We start from the raw sequence: 21,365 nt of genomic DNA, 5'->3' as shown, positions 1-21,365 counted from the left end.
GAATATCCCATTCATTGTGTAACTTGGGGTTGGCCTCCAGCTCTTCCTCACAATCAGAGCAGGGAAACAGCACATAGAGATGACTGACAAACAGTAGCACAAGAGTTATTTTAAAGGTGCCACTGTAGAAAATGCTACTAAAACTAAAAAGCCAACATAACATGTACATTCCAATAAGTATCAAACAAACAACACTGGGTGTTGATTATACTTTTGCAAATATATTTTCTAAAAACCTAAGTACCATACTTTTAAAATACACAATGGAATAAAAAATTATTGATCAGCTACAATTGAGACAGGCACACAGAGGATTACAAGACATACCAAGGAATGCTCCAATATGTTGAGTGATACCTCCTGCCTCCATAGCTGCAACCTGAGTTTTCCTAAGACTGTCAAGTAATGTTGTTTTCCCATGGTCAACATGACCCATTATAGTAACCACAGGTGACCTGGGAACTAGCACAGTTGGATCTGAACGTGGCCTAAAGCAGAAAATACTTAGTGATTAGCTCGCAGACAGTAGTGAAATCTCATGGTAACTAATTCCTCAGCAATTAGAAATCAAGTAAGAAGTCTGTAAAATCATATTTTCCATATGGTTTAGCCACCATGGGCAAAGACTACCAGACAGAATATCTGACCAGGGGTCAGTTGACAACAACAACTTGTATTTGCATTGCATCTTCAACATAATAAAATGCCAAAGGTGTTTTACAGGAGTTTGATTAAACAACATTTGACATCAAATTGAATAAGGGGATTAGAGCAGGCAGCTAAAACAATGCTCAAAGAGGTAGGTTTTAAAGGAAAATTTTAGAGGAGCAAAGAGAGGTAGAAGGGTTTCGAGGATTAGGAAGGGAATTCCAGAGCTTAGGTCTACACAATTAAAGGCACAGCCACTAATGGTAGAACACGTAAAACAAGAATGCTCAAGAGGCCAGAATTAGATGAGAGCAACATTCAAGATTTGTGGGGCTGAAGGAAATTCCAGAAATTGGGATGGCCTAGCCTAATCCATGAAGGAATTGAAAACAAGGATGAAAATGTTAAAACCCAGGTGTTGCTTTACTAGAAGTCAATGTAAGCTAGCAAGTACAATGGGGTAAAACATGAGCAGCAGAGATTTAAATGATCTCAAGTTTACGGATGGTAGAACATGGCAGACTAGCCATTGGAATAGTCCAGTCTAGTTGTAACAAATACAAAGGTTTTAGCAGCAGATCAGTGGAAGCAGGACTAGAGTCCAGTGACGTTATGGGCATGGAAATAGGCAATCTTAGTGGTGGTACAAACATGTGATCAGAAGTTCATCTCAGAATCAAATATGGTACTAATGACTGTGAATAGTCTAGGCCAACGTCAGGCAGTTATCAAGAAAAGCGATAGAGCAAGTAGCTTGAGAATGAAATATTCAGCAGCGACCAAAGACAATGGTATCAATATTTCCAATATGTAAATGGAGGACCTTTCTAGTTATCCAGTATTAGGGGAGCAGTTTGACAATTTAGTAACATTAAAGTTGTTGACAGAGATGGTGGTGTTGGAGAGCTAGGTGCCATCAGTGTACATGTAAAAACTAATATTGTGTTTTTGGATAATGTTACCAAGGGATAACTTTTAAAAAATTCTTTCATGGGATGTGGGCATCACTGGCTAGGCCAGCATTTTTATTGTCCATCCTCAAGTCCTTTGAGAAGGTAGTAATGAGCCACCTTCTTGAATGGCTGCAGCCCATGTGGTGTACGTACATCCATAATGCTGTTTGGGAGGGAGATCCAGGATTTTGACCCAGTGACAGTGAAGGAACAGCGATATAGTTTCAAGTCAGGATGGTGTGTGGCTTGGAGGGAAATTTCCAGGTGGTGGTGTTCCCATGCATCTTCTGCCCTTGTCCTTCTGGGTGATAGAGGTTGCTAGTTTGGAAGGTGCAGTTGAAGGAGTCTTGGTGAGATACAGCAGTGTATCTTGTAGATTGTACATACTGCTGGCACTGTGCATCAGTGGTGCAGGGAGGGAATGTTAGATGTGGTGGATGGCACGCCAATCAGCAGGCTGCTTTGTCCTGCATGGTTTGAAGTCCTAGGGCATTGATGGAGCTGCACTCATTCAGGCAAGTGGAGGGTACTCCATCACACTATTCTTTCACACTCCTCACTTATGCCTTGGTGGACAGGCTCTGGGGAGTGAGGAGAGTTACCTATCACAGAATTCCCACCCTCTGACCTGCTCTTGTAGCCATAGTATATGGTTTGTCCGGTCCAGTTTCTGGTTAACAGTAATTCAAAAGATGTTGATAGTGGAGGATTCAGCATGGCAATGTCATCGAATGTCATGGGGAGATTCTATCTTGTTTGAAACAGTCATTGCTTGGCACTTGTGTGGCACAAATGTTACTTGCCACTTATCAGCCCAAGTCTGAATGTTGTCCAGGTCTTGCTTCATTGGTTCAGACTATTTTATTACTAGAGGTGTTGTGATTGGTGCTGGATGCTGTGCAATCATCAATGATTAAAGCCACTTTTAACCTCATGATGGAGGGAAGGTCATTGATGAAGCAGTTGAGGATGGATAGGCCGAGGACATTTGCCTGACAAATTCCGACAGTGATGTCCTGGAACTGAAGTGATTGATCTCCAACAATCACAACCATCTTCCTTTGTGCTAGGTATTGCTTCGGGCAGCACAGTGGCAAGGACTGCCACCTCACAGCACCAGGGACCTGGGTTCAATTCCCATTTTGGGTCACTGTGCGGAGTCTGCACTTTTCTCCTGTGTCTGCATGGGTTTCTTCCAAGTGCTCTGGTTTCCTCCCACAGTCCAAAAGACATGCTGGTTAGATGGATTATGGGGTCTGGCACCAATGTTGTAGGCTTGGAAGTACCAATCCATCCTAACCACTTTTCCGACACCTCTGGTGTCATTGTCCTACGGCTGTGACAGGACATTTACAGGGATAGCTATGGGAGAATCTCAAACATTAGCTGCAAGGTATGATTCAGTGAGAATGACTATATCAGGGTAACGCTTGGCTAATCTATCTGCCGTTTTTCACCCAAGTCCTCAGATGTTAACAGGGTAGAATGTACCTTTGTCATATCCAGTGTATAAGTTAACGCCTGGTGATCCATCAGGTTTTATTTGTATGCAACGTTTCTGCAGTGGCTTGATACTACTGGCACAGAATAGGCAGTTGAAGTATTTCAATTTGACTTGAAATTTTGAAAAATATTAATATCAAAACATTAACAGAGCATAATCATTATTGGCTGATAATATGCAAATTAAACATAGCACCTACCGCCTCACAGCATCTTTATTTTCTTTCACTTTTTCTTCTGAAAGCTTTGCCCACTTGAACTTCATTCCAGACTTCTTTATGACCTCCTTTATCCATTTTTCATCTAAAACAAAATCTTGTTCTAGGGAGTCTATGTCAATATTTGTATGGAGTAGAGCTTCATACACGTGATCTACATTCAGAAAAATAACTATTTGAATATGTAGAAATATACTCAGAAACAACTTACCTTTCTCTTTTTTAGACACTTGTTTTGATAGAGCAAATTGGAGAAGGTTTGGACAGGCTACAATCCCAGGCAGCTAACGGCACAATCACTAAATAGGGGAAGTGTTCAGGAAGCTGGAAAATTGTTGGACTAGATGAAGCTATGGAGATGAGGAGTGGCAAGCGATGAAGAGATTTGAACACATGAATGGTAATTTTAAATTAGGAGTGGCACTCTGGAAGCCAATGGAAGTCAATAAGGGTAAGGATGATAAGGGTAGGTGAGCATGGGAATAGTTGTCCATAAGGGTCTACAACAGCAGCAGATAAAACTGAGATAAGAGCAGATGCCATTGATGTTGAAGAGATGTAAGTAGACTTTTTTGTGAGGGAGAAGATATAGGGATTAGAAACTGAAATAGGTCAAAAAGGATGCTGAAATTACAAACAATTTGGTTCAGTTTAAGGCAGTGGCCAAGGAGTGGGTGGAGTTGATGGCAAGGTCACATATTTTATGATGCAGTCTGATTTTAACTCCGCTCACCTGATGAAGTGTTGTTGTGTTATAATGGCTTACCTCTGCATTCTCAGTATCCATGCTTTTTGTCAGTTTGACTCTTGTTTTTGAGGAGAATGTCGGCCACCTGTCCCACAGATTGGGAATACTGATGTCCTCATTGATGGGGGAATTCAAGGCCCAATAGCAACAATTCTTAGACCAGTGAGATTTTAACTTGAGATCACAGCTACGTTGTCCGATCCATCATGGAAAGCTGGCAACATATGGGATCAAGGACCAGAAGAGGCCCAGGGAAATTATTTAATTCTCCTTAAATGGTTGCCCAGCAATCAGAATATGGAGAGCTCTTCCGGGCCCCTCGCTCCAGGCTCCCCTTGCTGCATATACAACTGCAACAGGAACTGTTTCCTTGCGTCCAAATCCACACTTGACATCCACTTTCCATTTCAACCCCATCAACTTCGAGTGAGAACTGGCATAGCAAGATTTAAATAGGGCTGAGAATTAAAATTGCTTGTGCCTCAGACTGGTTGGGCATTTCCCATGAGCCCCAGGTTAAAAGTCAGGGCTGATTTTGATCCCTCCAATGAATAGCTAGAGGAAATTGTAGCTCAAACAAAATTAGTTGGTGAGCAAACAGTCTGACAGCACAGAGAAGTGAAGGGGTTGAAAAGTGTGGCATGAAGTTTTAGCTGGGTATCATCAGTATACACAAAGAAACCAAATCCATGAGAATAATAGGACCAAGGAGTAAAAGCCATATAAATGAGAGGAAGGGGTCGAAGGTGGGTCCTTGGAAGATTCCCAAGGTGAATAAAAATTCTATCGGACCATGTCTTAAGCAACAAACTATAGAAGGCAATTAATAATAATCACATAAGCAATAGCAATGACAATACAACAATTTACTAAAATGTACAGAACAATACAATTCCTCCTCAAACGTAGGAAGTGACAGCAACACAAAATAAAACCGCATTTGAGGTAGAGTCCTTTGATAATAACTTTATCTTAATAAACTATATTGCCTGGTGAATAACTATTTGTCAATCAACATTACTGGCTTTTGGTGACTGTCTATGTGGAGTTTGCACATTCTCCCTGTGTCAGTGTGGGTTTTCTCCAGATGCTTCGGTTTCCCCTCACAGTTCAAAGATGTGCAGGTTAGGCTGATTGGCCTTGCTATATTGTCCCTTTGTGTCCCATGATGGTGTGGTTTAGGTGAATTAGCCATGGGAAATGTATGGGGTTGCAGGGATAAGGCAGGGCAGAGGGCCTGGGTAAGGTGCTCTGTCAAAGAGTCAGTGCAGATATGATGGGCTGAATGTCCTCTTCTGCAAGGTAGGCATTCTATGATTTATGTGCAGCTTTCTGTATCTCTGTTAAATATGGAGCCATTAATTAACATTTGACCAGGAACAAAAAACATCAAAATATTTATATCTTATCAGGTTCCTTTCCAGTGTCAAATTAGTGGGAGATATGGCCTTCCCTTCCAAGCAGTCATCTTACAGAGTTACTTTTAAAACAAAATCAAAAAGGTACATAAAGTTACAATCAAAATATTAACAGCTAGTGCTTTCCTGACTTGTACAACATGCTGTATTCCTTTTTCAGACCAGGTTATTTCTTTATGTGAACTTTATTTTAACTTGAAGTGTAGTAACGTGTGGGGATCATATCAGCCACGATTGAATGGCAGAGCAGCCTCGAATATATAATTATCTTAATAACACAACAAAAATAATACATCAGAGATAAAATATTGCATTTTGTCATTCATGTATCAATCTGTCCAAGAATAATTCAATCAGTGATGCTCTAAATCTGAATTTGAGGAACTACATGATCCATGACCTGCTTTCATACCGGAGGGACCATGTGGCATTTGTTATGTTTGCAGACAGTGTTTCCACTTCTTGCTTTCTACTCATTAAAGTAAATAGTAGAAAATCAGTCTGGCACATAGAAATGGAAAACCTCAATCTGCAAGTCTCTAGCTCTCCTGGGGTACCTACAATAATACAAAATTCTGAAGTTGAATGCAAACAGCTGAAAAGTACTGCTTCAGACAAGGTGATTTAAATTTGATGATCTGTCAGCAGCATCACAAGACTGGACTGGCATAATTATTCAGAGATCTCAATAGACCAGAAACTTGTAGGATGTGTGAAATGGCAGAAATGGCTCACAAATAGCATGGGACATTGAGCAAGAGCAAATACCCAACTAGACTTGGCTGTTGCTCTTTTGCATTCTGCAACCATGTTATAACTTCTTGCATCGGCTAGCATAATAACATTAATTTTATGTTGTATCTTTACCTGTATCTTTATCCATTGCTTCTGCAAGTTCAGAGACAGTCATTCTTTGCTTTATCTCCACTTCTTTTTTTACTTGCTTTTGTTTCACTGGAGCTACCTTATATTTATCTTTCTTGAAAGAAAGAAACAGGAATTTACAAAAGAATAAACTTGTAAAACACTCAGCACATGAAGAACTTCAATACTGCACTGGATGGTCAGCCTAGATTGTCCTTATAACTCTAGAGACAACCATGGAATTGCATCCAGCATTGGTTAATATCAAAAGAAAGCATAAAGTTAAAACTCAAAAATATTTCAACAAGGTACCACCCAAATGAAATAACTACTGGAGGTTGCTTCTGGTTCTATATTCAAAACTATTGTCTCCATGAGCCATTTGTCATGACGTTGGAGCAAAAGCCCACATTAGGGAAGGGCATAGCAAAATAAGGTATTTTAAATAAAATGTGTGTTTTTAAAACCAAAAAAGAGATTTTCCAGTGCTTTTTTTGATTTCAGATTCCAACATCCACAGTAATTTGCTTTTATTATATGTGTTTTTAAAAAATGGGCATGCAAGCCAAAGATGGTTGAGGATGTAAATTTTGAGAATGCAAATTCAGACACTGTCTGAATTGCTGCAGTGTGGGTGATACCAAGTCCTGAGAGATGATACAATATCACATCCTTTTTCCATTCAGGGACATATCAAAGGCATAAAGCAACTGACGATAATCTCCTGTGGAGATAATGGTAGCAGATTATACTGTCAGCAGGAAACATATCCTGTAAGTTAAATACCAAACAAATTTGTGGATTTTTGCCTTCTAAGAATACACAGGAGACCGGAATAAAAAGCCAGTTGAAAACTCAATCAATGTGGACTAGTGCTGCAAGTGTCAGAGTCTGTGCCACAGAAACAAAGAAAGAAAGCAGCAGTCATCCCTGCTCTGCCAGCTAAAATAAAAGTCTCTCTTTTCTGAGAGAAAGCTAAGTCTGCAAAGCCATAGCTGAAAAGGAAACAGAACAACTCCTCTCACCTAAACTGTACAACCCTGGAATCTTGAAACCAACTATTCAACTGCTGAAGTCAGCATTACTGAAATCACAAATCTCAAATGGCTGGAAAGTTTCGCCATCTACACCTCACCATTCGAGGACAGATTTGTATATATTTTTAAACTTATTTTTTGTCTCACTTCTCATTTCTAATCTGTGTGAATGTATATGCATGCGGTTTTTGTTATTTTCCTCAAGTTTATTTGTTAATAAACTCATTCTTTCTGTAACTAAAGAAAGCCTGGCTAAAGTGGGTTCTTCCTAAAATATTAAGACATTTGGACTGTGAAAAGGCAAGGGAAGAGATCCTTTTTGAAGTAATCTTGTTGTGACAACCAAAAGGATTGGATAAAGAAAGGGAGTAAGAAGTCTCACAACACTAGGTTAAAGTCCAACAGGTCTATTTGGCCGCACTAGCTTTCAGAGTATCAGGCTCCTTCATCAGGTAAGTGAGGACTTGTGTTCATAAACAGGTCATATACAGACACAAACTCAATTTACAAAATAATGGTTGGAATGCGAGTCTTTACAGGTAATCAAGTCTAAAAGGTACAGACCATGTGAGCGAAGAGACGGCCAAGCATAGGTTAAAGAGATGTGTATTTTCTCCAGCCAGGACAGTTGATGAGATTTTGCAAGCTCAGGCAATTTGTGGGGGTTACAGATAGTGTGACATGAACCCAATATCCCGGTTGAGGCCGTCCTCATGTGTGCGGAACTTGGGTATCAGTTTCTGTTCAGCAAGCAGAGCAGAAACTGATAGCCAAGTTCTGCATGCATGAACACAAGTTTGTGAACACAAGTCCTCACTCACCTGATGAAGGAACCTGAGACTCTGAAAGCTAGTGCTGCCAAATAAACCTGTTGGACTTTAACCTGGTACTGTGAGACTTCTTACTGTGCTTACCCCAGTCCAACGCCAGCATCTACACATTAAAGAGAGGGAGCCAGTTCAAGCCTTCTCACTGAGGGCCATAACAATTCTGGCTTATCCCATCTGGAGTTTAACACATTGAGGCTGAGGTACTTGCCACAAAGGGGGCAGAGGGTAACAAATTTGGGGATCTCGCTCAGGGACCAATCATAACACACTTTAAATATGAATGGTTGTATTCATGGCTAACTTTTTTGGGTTCAAGCTGTAATCTAGGATGTGGAATCTAGTTCATACTTCAGTGCAGAGTGTGTTACATTGTCAGAGAAGCCATCTTGCAGATAAATGTCTACCTTATTGAGCCTTAAACAAAGGAGTGAAGAAAAAGAATAGAAGAATGAGAAATAAATCTCAATTAAACATTTAAAATTCTGAGTGGGCTTGCTGAGAGGCTGTTTACAGCAAAGAGAGAGCTTACATCCAGTTAATTCCTTATTATAGCTGCAGTAACACTATATGTAGGGCCCCAACCCCCAGGAATCATTTAGGACAACATAATTAATAAGATCAAATAGAAGAAGAAATTATTTTAAAAAACAATGGGACAAAGGAGCAAGTAAGTAAGTAATTTGGGAATACCAAGGTTTCTTTTTGAATAATATGAAATGAGTGGCTAACAAGATGGATTGGATGGGAGAGATCTTCAAATTTATACCTAAGGATGATATGTCAGTCCTAAATTTAAATCAGTAAATTTAAATTTACTTTCCCTTTCAATTATCTCCCATTACAATAAAAACAGCTTGATAAACAAAGTCTATCTTAAGCAGCATCCCAATAAAAGCCATAAAATAGAACTTTAAATCTCCGAATCCAGTTTATTACTATCTCGAAACATTGCCTGCTTTGATGCATGCTCACCTCCACAGCTGCTGTAATCATCATCACTGTAGAAGACATAAGTTACCTCCCAGAAATAGAGGGTAACCTAGATACAGCAGTAAGAATCTGAAGAGTTAGGGGTGGGATGAATCAGTGGGTTCGGAGCAGTACAAATGAGAATTGAAATCCAATGTAATAGCAAAACAGGAAAGTGATTGATTGGTTGAGGAATTTTTTGTTACATAAACTAGGGAATGTTGATTGGGAAGAGATAACAGTAATTGAAACAATATGAATAAGGATCTTCTGAAATTCTGGTAATCTTTAGCAAGGTTTTATGAGTAGCAGAAATATTTTCTAGCAGCAGTAAAGCTTACTAGTAGTAGTAAAGTTTATTTATTAGTCACAAGTAGGCTTCCATGAATACTGCGATGAAGTTACTGTCAAAATCCCCTAGTCGCCACACTCCGAGGGAGAATTTAGCATTCGCAATCCTATTAGTGTTGATCAATTGTAAATTATGTATGAAAAATAAAATAATTAACACATTATACGGATGGCAGGGAAGATGACTTGTTACAACTATGGAGTATAGGATCCAATAAGTGCTAGTGTGATCTACTGAAATCACAAACTGCAGTAAATTCCTGCAGCTCAAGGAACTTTGATTCAGAGTCAATGAGCTGGAGGCTCAAAGGACTTTGGTTCAGAGCCAATGAACTGGAGGCTGAGTTTAAGACACTGCCATGCATTAGGGTGGAAAAATAACCTATAAGTTGAGAAGCCAACATGCTATCCTGGATTTGGTAGAATGCAATGAGAAGGGGTTAATTAATAATCTTGTTGTGCAGGATCCTTTAGGGAATAGTGACCATAACATGATAGAATTCTTTATTAGGGTGGAAAATGAAAGAAGTCCAGTCTGAAACAAAGATTCTCAGTTTAAACAAAGGAAACCACAAAGATACAAGGCATGAGTTGCCAAAGATAGAATGGGAAAAGGTATCGGCAATGGCTGATATTTAATGAACGAATGTATCCATAGCAACAGTTATACATTTCTTTCAGGCACAAAAACACAAGAACAGCAGCCCAATCACGGCTTACAAAATAAATTAATAGTATTAGATCCAAAGAGAAGTCATGTAAGGATACTGGAAAAAGTAGCAAGCCTGAGGATTGGGAGTTCAGTATTCAACAAAAGAGAATAAAGAGATTGGTTAAGAGGGAAGAAAAGTAAAGTACAAGAATAAACATGTAAGTAACAAAAGGCGGACTGTAAAAGCCTCTATAAGTATACAAAAAGAAAAAGATTACTGAAGAAAAATATAAGTCCCTTACAGTCTAAAACAGGAGAATTTACAACAGAAAACAAGAAATTGACAGAGCAATTAAACAACTATTTTCATTTCTGTCTTTACAGAGGAAGAGACAAATAACTTCCCAGAATGCTAAAGAACCAAGGGGCTCGTGAAATGGAGGAATTGAAGAAAATTAGTATTCATAGAAAAACAGTGTTGGAGAACTTAATGGAACTGAAAACCAATAAATTCCCAGGGCCAGATAATCTACATCACAGGGTATTAAAGGAGGTGGCCATGGAAATAATGGTTATGTTTGTTGTTATCTTCAAAAATTCTGTAGATTTTGGAGCAGTTCCAGCAGATTGGAAGGTAGCAAATGTAACCCTGCTGTTTAAAAAAGAATGAAGGAAGAAAACAGGGAATTATAGACTGGTAGCCTAACATCAATAGTAGGGAGAATGCTAGACTCTATTATAAAAGAACGTGATGCCAGGACACTTAGAAAACATCAAAGGGATTTGACAAAGTAAACACGGATTTATGACAGAGAAATAATGTTTGACAAATCTGCTGGAATTTTTTTGAGGACATAACTAGTAAAATTTATATGGGCGAACCAGTGGATGTGGAGTATTTGGATTTTCAGAAAGCTTTTGATAAAGTCCCATATAACAGGTTACAGTGCAAAATGAAAGCACATGGAATTGGAAGTAATATATTGGCATGGATTGAGAATTGGTCAGGAGACAGGAAACAGAGAGTAGGAATAAATGGGTCCTTTTCGAAGTGGCAAGCAATGATTAATGGGGTTCTGTAGGGATCAGTGTTTGGGCCCCACAATATATATCAATGATTTGATGAGGAAACCAAATGTAATATTTCCAAGTTTGCTGATGACACGAAACTTGGTGGGAATGCAAGTGGTCAGCAGAATGTTAAGAGACTTCAAAGTGATTTAGACAAGTTGAATGAGTGGGCAAATACACGGCAGACGCAGTATAACGTGGATAAATGTGAAGTAATTCACTTCGGACAGAGAAACAGAGTGGCATAGTATTATTTAAATGGTGATAGATTGGGAAATGTTGACATACAAAGGGATCATCAATCACTAGTACATCAATCACTGAAGGCAAGCACGCAGGAGCATCAAGCAGTTAGGAAGGCAAATGTTATGTTCGTCTTCCTTGAAAGAGGACTTGCATACAGGAGCAAGGATGTCTTACTGCAGCTGTATAGGGTCTTGGTGAGACCACACCTGGAGTATTGTGTGCAGTGTGGTCTCCTTATCTAAAAAAGGATATACTTGCCATAGAAAGAGTGCAGCAAAGGTCCACCAGACTGATTTGAAGGATGGCAGGATTAATGTATAAGGAGGGTTTTTATTATTCATTTACGGGATGTGGGTGTCACTTGCTAGGCCAGCACTTATTGCCCATCCCTAGTTATCTTCAGGAGATAATGATGCACTGCCTTCTTGAACAACTGCAATCCCTGAGATGTAGATACAGCCACAGTGTTGTTTGGGGGGAAATTCCAGATATTTGACCCAGTGACAGTGAAGGAGCAGCACTACATTTCCAAGTCAGGATGGTGAGTGACTTGGCGGGGAACCTCCAGATGGTGGTATTCCCAGCTATCTGCTGCTCTTGTCCTTCTAGATGGTAATGGTCACTGTTTTGGAAGCTCCTGCCTAAGGAACCTTGGTGAGTTCCTGCAGTGCATCCTGACCAGGTTCACTAGACGGTTAATCTTTCCTATTTGCAAGCACAGCATGAAGATGCAACTACAACTAACTAATTGGTCTCATTCCATAAAATGATGGATATTCACTGGTCAGTTTTGTGTATTGCCCAAAGTCAAAGAGAACTGTATACAAGATACATGACTTAAATCCAATATAAAACAGATTTTATCCATTTTATGTTAAGCCATGAAGGGAAAACAAAATAAGAAAGAACTTCACTTTGCAACATGACAAAACTATATTCTTATTACATTGGTGAGTCAGTCCGACAACTCTTCCCAGTACACCATTCAGGTCTCATTATCTCTCAAAAATGAATCTTTTTTTGTATTTCATTCAGGAATTGGAATCTGAGCAAATTGCTTTTTCTTTACTGCTTTTTCATATGACAGTGGTTTTCTCCATATATGAAGCCAAAAACCTTTCAGCATAGTGGTTGCTCTCCTTAATCTAACTATAATTATTTTTGGATTGCTTACTGATGCTTTGTGCTCAATAAGCTCCTATGCAACGCACAAAACATATGGGATAAATTTTCCCGTTCTGCCTGCCACAGGAATTGTAGCAGGTGAGGGATGACAATGGAAAGGTCCATTGACCTTGGGCGGGATTTTACAGTTTTGGGGTGAACATAGCTGGAAAATCCCACCCTGGAATTCTTTGTGCATTTGAAGAGGTCAACTATGTTCAACAGTTATCATACTTGATTGCTCCAGGTACATTAGTATAAAAGTCTAACTCATTTTCAATGTCACATTTTGCATAACTACATGGACTTTCCAATATTAGTTTAAAGTTTGTCATTACTGAGGTCTAATTCTACAGTACATAACTACCTGGAAAATGCAACATTGTTCAAGCTCATCAAGATAATACAGTCACAAAATGTTTATTGTTTCATTAATTTATAACTGGAAAATGTAATTGGCATAGATACCCACAACTGCCACTTAATGGTAAAAGATCTAATGCAAGCATGGTGGTGAGTCAGAGTAGAAGCTATGACTGGACTACAAACTATAATAAACCACCTTACCTTTTTTGTGACTAAATGCCTGATGAATGGCAGGCTGGATTTGTTGATGCCTCTAGGAATCCAGATTTGTTGCAAAACCACTAGACATGGGCGTAGCCACGAGTCATGAGTATCTCTCCATCTCAGAGTATGGATCCCACGGGTGCACCGCTTCCATGTCGCAGGCTTCAGTCTGACCAACAATCTTCTCATCATCATCACCTACTGGGAATAAAATTATTTATTTATAAAGCATTTTAAGACTATCAATATTAATGAAGTTCTTAAAAGTGTTTATAAAATGTATAATTCATTGGCTGAGAAGCGTTTTGGAATTTTTAGAAAGTCAAAGGCATTATATAAATGCATCTTGTTTTCTTTAGAACAATACATTTTTATAATGCACCATCACCATTACAACATTAAAAAACTAAATGTTCACTTTGCTAATTTCAGTGACATACTTAGAGATTAGATTAATGAATTCTTCAGCCGTAAACACAACAAAGGTCCCAATATTGATAACTAAACTGAATTAGCATATTTCTGCTTGTTTGCACTTATATGAAATTCTGTTAACATGTTAGGTGTATTAGGAAAGAGAAATAAAGGGATATAGGAAGACAGTTGTGGAATTTAGATTATTGCTGATATGAAGGATAATGATGTTCTGGTTATTCGAGCCAGAATCTGACACCTTGCCCATATAGCCATTCTTATTTGTGAATCAAGACAGTGGAATTTCATAGACGTTGACACATTTCAATCAGATTTCAAATCTCTAGTGCATTTCAGGCATCAGTAAGGGATATGGGGAGCAGGCAGGAAAATGGAGTTGAAGCCCAAGATGAGCCATGATCACATTGAGCAATTTTCACCAGGAGTAAAAAATGTCTCGCTGTAATTGTACAGAACCTTGGTGAGGCTGCACTTGGAATATCATGAACAGCTTTAGAACACACGAACTAGGAGCAGGGATAGACCATCTGGCCCCTCAAGCCTGCCCTGACATTCAATAAGATCATTGCTGATCTTTTCATGGGCTCAGCTCCACTTACCCACCCATTCATCATAACCGTTAATTACTTTACTGTTCAAAAATCTATGTCTTTGCCTTAAAAACATTCAATGAGGTAGCCTCAACTGCTTCACTGGGCAGGGAATTGCACAGATTCACAACCTTTTGGGTAAAGAAGTTCCTCCTCAATTCAGTCCAAAATCTGCTCTCTCTTATTTTGAGGCACAATATTTAGCTTTTATTGGTAGAGGGATTGCATTTCGGAGCTGTGAGGTCATGTTACAACTGTACAAAACTCTGGTGCGGCCGCACTTGGAGTATTGTGTACAGTTCTGGTCGCCGCATTATAAAAAGATGTGGAGGCATTGGAAAGGGTGCAGAGGTGGTTTACCAGGATGTTGCCTGGTGTGGTGGGAAGGTCTCATGAGGAAAGGCTGAGGGACTTGAGGTTATTTTCGTTGGAGAGAAGAAGGTTACGAGGTGACCTGATTGAGGCATACAAGATGATCAAAGGATTGGATAGGGTGGACAGCGAGAGCCTTTTACCTCGGATGGTGATGGTAACACAAGGGGACATAGCTTTAAATTAAGGGGTAGTAATTATAGGATGGATGTCAGAGGTAGGTTCTTTACTCAGAGGGTAGTAAGGTCGTGGAATGCCCTGCCTGCAGCAGTTGTGGACTCGCCAACTTTAAGGGCGTTCAAATGGTCAGTGGACAGGCATATGGATAACATTGGAATAGTTTAGGTTAGAGGGTCATTAGATTGGTTCCACTGGTCGGCGCAACATCAAGGGCCGAAGGGCCTGTACTACGCTGTAATGTTCTATGTTTTATGTTCTAGTACTCCAGATGTGGCCTCACTAGCACCTTATACAGCTGCAACATAACCTCCCTGTTTTTAAACTTCATCTCTCAAGCAATAAAGGACAAAATTCCATTCACTTGCTTAATTACCTACTGCATCTGCAAATCAACTTTTTGCGATTCAGGCACAAGGACAACCAGGTCCCTCTGCACAACAGCATGCTGCAATTTTTTTAGCATTTAAATAATAGTCATTTTGCTGTTATTCCTACCAAAATGGATGACCTCACATTTACCAACATTGTGCTCCATCTGCCAGAGCTTGCTCACTCAAACTATCTAATATACAGACATTCAGTGTCCTCTGCATACTTTGCTCTATCACTTATCTTAGTGTCAACTGTGAACTTTGACACACTATGTTTGATCCCCAACATCAAATTATCTATATAAATTGTAAACAGTTGTTGTTTCAATACTGATCCCTGAGGCACACCATTAGTCACTGATCGCCAACCAGAAACATATCCATTTACCCCCACACTTTGCTTTTTGTTAGTTAACCAATCTTCCATCCATGCTAATACACTACCTGAAACACCATGCATCTTTATCTTATACAGCAGCCTTTTCTGCAGCACCTTGTCAAATGCCTTCTGGAAATCCACCACATCCACTAGTTTCACCAGTTCCTCATTGTCTACTGTGCTCATAATGTCCTCAAATAATTTTGTCTCCTTTCCTAACAAAAACATTTATTTGCCACTGAGGAAGTGCATCAGAGGTTCCTCAAAATATTGCCTGGGAAGGTAGAATTGTTTTATGAGGAGAGATTGAGGAAACTAAGGCTGGATTCTCACCTTTTGGGGAATGAGAGGTAGTATCATTGAAACTTACAATATTCTTACATGACATGATAAGGTAGATGTGGCTAGAATGGTCGGTGCGTCTAGAACCAGGGAACACAGTATGAGAATAAAAAGCAAGCCATTTAAGATTGAGGTGAAGAGGACGGTGAATCTTTGGAATTCTCTACCAAGAGAGCTATAGAAATTTAATAATTGTTCAAAACTTAAATTTATAGGTTTTTAGATTTTACTGACATCAAGGATATGGCGATAGTGCAGGAGAAATGGTGTTGAGGTAGATGATCGGTTCCAATGTTGGAACAGGCACAACGGGCCAAATGACCCAATACAGCTCCGATTTCTTATGTTCTTATCCTTGCATTCCCTAAATGTTATTAACCTCCGGCACCTACCCAGCACAGTTCAGCTGACAAGCTACGATAAAGGGCACATTAATTAGCGATTTATCCACAAGGGTACCTGACACTCTTCACTCTCTGGAAGCCGCCATTGTAGTTCCCACAATACACTTCGCCGCTGAGCAACAGATAACGAATGAAAACCCGCCGTGGCCACCTTAGTAAAGGAGACCTGAATCGATGGCCGGATCCGGCGGTCGGAGGCCCGAATCGATGAACAATTTAGTAAAGGACTCTCAATCGATGGCCGAATTTGATGGCCATCTCAGTAAAGGAGATCCGAATAGATGGCCGGATCTGGCTGCCATTTTAGTAAAGGAGACTCTAAGGAATGGCCCGTTTAGTAAAGGAGAGTCATCTCCGAGAGTTTCGCAATCCATGAGTAGCCTAGGCGTTGTAGTTGACCAGTTTTACACACTTTGACAGCGCCGATTCCAACATTAAAAGTGACTACGCTTCATATATACTTTATTGGCTGCAAAATGCTCAGGGCTGTTCAGTCAGTGATCGTGGGCTATGCTATGTAAATGCAAATCTTTCTAATGAGTCCAAAGATATGTTATGGTTCCTCTTACAATTGAATAGTATGATGATATTCATGCTGATGAATATTTTCATACTATTCAACTATAAGCTGGCCACCAGATTCGCCCATCTATTCGTATAGAAATAACTGGAATAATAACAGTAGAATTTGCAATTTTATATTGCTTTATCATTTCTATATTACAACATGGTTCTAAAGCACATTTTCCAGTCGTAAAATTTATGGTTTTATTGGTCAAAAAGGACTGGGACAAGAAAAAGACATAAAAATTGCATAAAGTGATTTTCATCCAGTGACTTCCTCTGCCCCTTCCCATTCTTTCCATTTTTTTCCAATCTAATACCTTTTTAAATTAAGTCATTGCCTCTGTCTCCAGTAGCTATTCTGGTAAAACATTCCTTATTCTAATAATTTTCTATGAAAACATTTCTAACTTCACCCTCATCCCCCCTCCCCCCTTGCTCTTCGAGTCACAATCATCAGGTCTTGACTCATTTTCCTCAATGTGCTGTTACCATCCTAGCTGATGTTGGTAGTGTCGGGTGACATAGTGGTTAGTGCTACTGCCTCACAGTGCCAGGGACCCGTGTTCGATTCCTGGCTTGGGTCACTGTGTAGAGTTTGCATGTTCTTCCCATGTCTATATGGGGATGCTCTGATTTCCTCCCACAATCCAAACAATGTGCTGGTTAGGTGATTGGCTATGCTAAATTGTTCCTCAGTGTACCTGAACAGGCATTGGAGGTGACAACTAAGAGATTTTCACAGTAACTTTATCACTACTTGTGATAGTAATAAATAAACATAAAAATAGTCAGCACCAGAATGGAACTCTGACTTAGATTGTAACTTTTTGTTTAGAGACAGGTCACAGGACTGCTAGTCAACTTTTAGCAAAAGAATAAAACATCAGTTAGACATGAAACGATTGACTTTAATACAATGTTCATTCACCCCATCTTTTTTCATAGATGTACATAGATTTTTAAGGATAACACAATTTACAAATATATCATAAACTCTGATATTCTCAGTATCTACACAGTACATGTAAACCAACAAGCCAACTGTGGTCAGACATAATACACCCTCAGACCAAGTGGCAGATGCCACACAATATGATTTCTCATCAAGTGTCCCCAAATGCTTGATTGTGAGCCAACTGGTCTCACTGGAACTCCAACTTCAACACAAGTAAATCCAAACTCCACTCTCAAAAAACAGGCTTTCGAATCATCTTCCAAACAACACTTTCTCTTTAGAGAGATTTAAATCTCTCCTTTTAGTATTCTTAAGCTCTACATTGCCACATGCATTCAAATGTCCACATAATATGTCAGCTACCCAGCCATGCCAATAGAATGTGCTATGGTCACAAACCTCAGATTACTTCAGATATTTGACTTCTCACTAGCCAACCAGGTTGACCTCAGATTAATAAAGCATCAGAGTATAGCATTACCAGGATGCACTTTCACCTACTTTAGTTCACAGTTAATCTTTAACAAAGAGCTTTACATGCTTTCTGATAAAAAGTGATATATTTATATCTTCTCACTGTTTATTTCCAAGACTATGACCTTGATGACTTGTGTCTCCCTGATGTTGTACAGAATGTTTCATTTCACATGAGCATTCATGATTTTACTAACCATTAGTTTTCTTTTGGTTCCCCATATTACAGTCCAATTATTGACTCTATTTTGAGGACACAGTCAACACAATTCTTAGGGCATTCTTCGTGCAAAAAAATTATTTTTGATGTGCAGTTACTCTTATTATGTAGACAAACATGAAAGGGACGGCAGGGGAGGACAAATGAAATGGTTTATGGCAGAAAAAAGGCATTTGGGCTTTCCTTACCTCTCAAAAATACCAGAGGCTCAGCTAGGCGATTAGAGCATGCAGTACATTTCCTCAGCCCAACAAAACATAGTTTTATTGTTTCCTCCCAATCAATCAATTTCTGAGCCACCTCCAAACTGAAAGACGCTGTATCTATAGCCTTGTATATCACCCTTTCATTTGGAATCTTATTAAAGGCTTTTTGTAAGTTTAGGCCCACTGTATGATAGGACTTCCCGAGATCCCCGTAGGATGTCACTTTCTGAAAAAGAACAATATTGATTGGAAAGCATCTGTACCTCCTGAAGTTACATTGGTTGCCATTTAATGGGCTATTTAAAGAAATGTGGAATAATACTCATTAATTACAGGTTATTTTGTCTTCTGAGTTCACACAAGTCTGCTGCAATCTTCTGAGGTTCGTTCTGGCAATGGTGTTCTCATCAGAGATTCTTTAAGTTGGTTTATTAATGTAGCAAAATTCACCCAAGAAGTCTTTCTCCTTGATAATCTTGCTGATTGGTCACTATAAGATTGCTGGTTCCTTGATTTGTATCAATTGCTGACATACATTGTGGATTCTATGAAGAACTATGCTTTATTGTTGCAGAAAGTGCAGTGTTGTTCTGGAACACTAACATTCATTACTGAGAGTTCATTAAAGTACAGTATTAATGCATCAGCCATACTTTGAATATACTAAAGGAACCCATCTTTAGCAAATTTGATATCCACTTTAAGTTTCTGCCTGCAAACTCTTTGATCTTGTATTAGCAAATCTGTCTAGATGTTAGCTTCTTGCCTTCATTGTTTCAACATATGTTTATATCTCAATATCATCAGCTGATCATTCTGTATTTTCAGCTTCTTGGACACAGTTTCTGTTACAATTAAGTTTGTCTTTGGAATATATTTCCTTTTACAAATGATACTGTTACCTTACATCATTTAGCATGTTCAGCAGCTTCTTAAATAGTCCCAGCTTACTATATTCTCTTCTATTTTTAGAAAGTATTGACATTGGAACCTATTAAAGTATATTCATACCATAAGGAAAGACAATCTTTACAGGCTCACACTTGAGCAGATCATTGTTTCCCATACACCAGCCTGGATTTTGCTGTAATAATACAGTGAGGTTATCAGCATTGGTCATAATTACAGGATAAACATGACAGAACTGTCTGGCGTCCACATGTACAGTTAAATGCAGAAATCCAGACACTGCCACATCTGGAAACACATGCTGGTCCTCAGTCCATGAGAAATTATGACATGTACCTTTAAAGAGGTGTATCTTGAATGACTGCCGATCATTACCAACCTCAACAGGATGTTTTAGTCCTATAATTGTTGGCCAGTCTATGAGCAACAGTGATAGAGGTCAGATGTACCATGTTAAGCTCCCAGTGAACATAAGAACTAGGAGCAGGAGTTGGCCATCTGGCCCCTTGACTCTGTTCCGCCATTCAATATGATCATGGCTGATATTTTCGTGGACTCAGCTCCACTTATCCGCCTGCTCACCATAACCCTTAATTCCTTTACTGTTCAAAAATTTATGTATCCTTGCCTTAAAAACATTCAATAAGGTAGCCTCAACTGCTTCACTGGGCAGGGAATTTCACAGATTCACAACTCTTTGTGTGAAGAAGTTCCTCCTTAACTCAGTCCTAAATCTGCTCCTCCTTATTTTGAGGCCATGCCCCCTAGTTCTAGTTTCACCAGCCAGTGGAAACAACTTCCCTGTTTCTATCTTGTCTATTCCCTTCATAATCTTATATGTTTCTATAAGATCTCCCCTCGTTCTTCTGAATTCCAATGAGTGTAGCCCCAGTCTACTCAGTTTCTCCTCATAAGGCAACACTCTCAACTCCAGAATCAACCTAGTGAATCTCCTCCGCACCCCGTCCAGTGCCAGTATATCCTTTCTCAAGTAAGGAGACCAAAACTGTACAGAGTACTCCAGGGGTGGCCTCACCAGCATCTTATACAGCTGCAACATAACCTCATTGTTTTTAAACTCCATCCCTCTAGCAATGAAGGACAAAATTCCATTTGCCTTCTGAATTACCTGCTGCACCTCCAAAACAACTCCTTGTGATTCTTGCACAAGGACACCAGACCAGCATGTTGCAATTTTTTTACCATTTAAATAAGAGTCCATTTTGCTGTTATTCCTACCAAAATGGATGACCTCACATTTACCAACATCTGTTAGATCTTTGCCCACTCACTTAGACTACCTATATTCCTTTGCAGACTTTCAACATCCTCTGCACATTTTGCTCTGCCACTCATCTTAGTGTCATCTGTGAATTCTAAACAGTAACACATGGTCCCCAACTCCAAATCATCTAGGTAAATCATAAATAATTGTGGTCCCAACACTGATCCCTGAGGCACACCACTAGTCACTGATCGCCAACCAGAAAAACACCCACCTATCCCCACTCTTTGCTTTCTGTTGGTTAACTAATCCCCTACCCATGCTAATACATTACCCGTAACACTGTGCATCTTTATCTTATCTTTGGTGTGGCAGCTTGTCAAATACCTTCTGGAAATCCAGAAACACCACATCCACAGGTTCCCCATTGTCCACTGCACATGTAATGTTCTTAAAGAATTCCACCAAATTATCAAACATGACCTTCCCTTCAT

The 21,365-nt window shown here is 39.4% G+C and overlaps 1 protein-coding gene across 7 annotated transcripts in view; it reads right to left on the bottom strand.

Moving 5' to 3' along the window:
- mtif2 (mitochondrial translational initiation factor 2) overlaps positions 1 to 21,365 on the bottom strand; it is a 43,132-nt gene that overhangs the window by 17,213 nt on the left and 4,554 nt on the right. Inside the window, exons 1-5 of one of the 7 annotated variants that reach the window (XM_080200429.1) lie at positions 16,371 to 16,411; positions 13,240 to 13,443; positions 6,356 to 6,467; positions 3,305 to 3,476; positions 328 to 488 (exon numbers count right to left, since the gene is read on the bottom strand). In XM_080200429.1, coding sequence (XP_080056555.1) covers positions 328 to 488; positions 3,305 to 3,476; positions 6,356 to 6,467; positions 13,240 to 13,437 — 643 coding nt within the window. In that variant the 5' untranslated portion in view covers positions 13,438 to 13,443; positions 16,371 to 16,411. Of the gene's footprint in view, positions 1 to 327; positions 489 to 3,304; positions 3,477 to 6,355; positions 6,468 to 13,239; positions 13,444 to 16,145; positions 16,245 to 16,303; positions 16,412 to 21,365 lie in introns of those variants that run through there. The other 6 variants (XM_080200428.1, XM_080200430.1, XM_080200431.1 and 3 more) reach the window with 6 other exon arrangements.

Source organism: Carcharhinus amblyrhynchos, chromosome 12, assembly GCF_965287045.1.
Source record: "Carcharhinus amblyrhynchos chromosome 12, sCarAmb.v2.hapA, whole genome shotgun sequence".
Taxonomy (NCBI): Eukaryota; Metazoa; Chordata; class Chondrichthyes; order Carcharhiniformes; family Carcharhinidae; genus Carcharhinus; species Carcharhinus amblyrhynchos.
The sequence above is the reverse complement of the archived record's forward strand: the minus strand, read 5'-3'. Positions and strand labels throughout refer to the sequence as shown.